We start from the raw sequence: 1,826 nt of genomic DNA, 5'->3' as shown, positions 1-1,826 counted from the left end.
TATTAAAAAAAAGAAAGAAGTGAATCAGAAATCCCCCATGGCCATTCCTTGCCCCTTCCCGAGAGGGAGGGAGGGAGAGAGAGAGAGAGAGAGACAGACAGACAGACAGACAGAATCATTGGGGAATTTCAGACAGGTGCTTTCTCCCAGTAGGGAACCGATTCTCAACCGGGTGCTGGTCTGTCATTTCAGAAAAAAGGAAATACCAATTTCTTGGGGCTCAGCGGTGATATCTTTAATACATAAAAAAGATACGGATGAGATGGAGATAAAGAATTATCGGCCGATATCTCTGTTGAACGCCGACTACAAAATCTATACATCCATTCTGGCACAGCGCCTGAGACAAGTGTTGCAGCATTTGATTCACCCAGATCAGTCAGGGTTTCTGCCCAAAAGGCAACTGAGACATAATGTCAGGATGATCTTAGATGTTCTAGAATATGGGGAATTAAACCCAGATAAGCAGTTGGCTGTAGTCTTCCTTGATGCCGAGAAGGCTTTTGATAACATCAGCTGGGATTATATGGTAGAAAATATAAAAGAGATGGGATGCGGGAAGGAGTTCTTAAACAGAATAACACTATTATATAAGAAACAAGAGGCAAAAATTACCATTAACAAGGACATGTCAGAGACAATAGAAATAGGGAAAGGTACACGTCAAGGCTGCCCCCTCTCCCCTTTACTCTTTATTTTGGTGATTGAGGGATTAGCGGAGACTATCAGGAACGAGGAAAACATAAAAGGCATTAAGGTTAGAACTCAGGAGTATAAACTACAAATATATGCCGATGATATGGCAATTGTGATGATGGAACCGACAAATTCGGTAATACCTCTAATAAATACTATTGAAAGTTTCGGTCAGTTGGCCGGATTTAGAATTAATAATGCGAAAACTAAGGTTTTAACAAAGAATTGCAGAGAAAACATCATCAAGACAATTGAAGATAGCACAAAGTTTAAAGTGGTAAAGAAACTTAAATATTTGGGGGTATTTATTACAAATAAAACAAGCTCCTTGATCCAGGATAATTATGAAAGGTTATTGGATTACACGAAGAAGCAATTAGCAAATTGGTCATCATTACAGCTTTCAATGATGGGCAGAGTAGCGGCTATTAAAATGTCGGTGTTGCCAAGGTTTTTATTTTTATTTCAAACCATACCAGTATTACGAAATGCTAAATTTTTTCAAAGGTTAGACAGATTGGTCAGAGAGTTCATCTGGCAGAACAAAAAACCTAGGATCAGATTAAAATTCTTGCAAGAGAAGCCCCAAAATGGAGGATTAGCTGTACCAAATTGGCAACTCTACTATCAAGCGGCGGCCTTAACTTGGCTTAAAGAATGGGTGTCCTTGAAAAACACCAGATTGTTATGCCTGGAAGGTTTTGATTTACTGACAGGTTGGCACTCAACTCTGACCTTAACGGGAGGGTCGTCTACATACTTTAGGCAGCATTTAATTAGATCCTGTCTATTAAATGTATGGAACCAGATCAAAAAAAAATTTTATAGCAAGATACCAAGCTGGATTGCTCCCCTAGAGGCAATGATGCTACCACATCTAGTGTCAGGGGTAAGAACAGTGACATATGAGGTCTTACTTGATAACAATGCTGAACTAAAGTCGCAACAGGACATGGAGGCCTGTGGTTTATGCTTTTCATGGTGGGAGAAAAATCAGTTAGTTTCGAAATATGTTAAAGATAAACGAATAGGTTTTACCCTTGAGAGAACAGAACTAGATAAAATCTTATTAGGAGAGGACTTAAAGATGATATCAAAGTTATATTCCCTCCTACTTAGGCAAGAGATGC

General features: G+C 39.1%; 1 protein-coding gene across 1 annotated transcript in view; it reads left to right on the top strand.

The window, feature by feature from the left end:
- Positions 1–262: 262 nt before the first annotated feature.
- LOC107124807 (zinc finger protein 577-like) overlaps positions 263–1,826 on the top strand; it is a 39,622-nt gene continuing 38,058 nt past the window's right edge. The window contains exon 1 of the mRNA XM_015428318.1: positions 263–529. Coding sequence (XP_015283804.1) covers positions 263–529 — 267 coding nt within the window. The remainder of the gene's footprint in view (positions 530–1,826) is intronic.

The sequence above is a fragment of the Gekko japonicus genome, unplaced genomic scaffold (genome assembly GCF_001447785.1).
Source record: "Gekko japonicus isolate JY-2015 unplaced genomic scaffold, Gekko_japonicus_V1.1 scaffold3434, whole genome shotgun sequence".
In the NCBI taxonomy this organism is placed as follows: domain Eukaryota; kingdom Metazoa; phylum Chordata; class Lepidosauria; order Squamata; family Gekkonidae; genus Gekko; species Gekko japonicus.
This window is presented reverse-complemented; position numbering and strand designations above follow the sequence as displayed.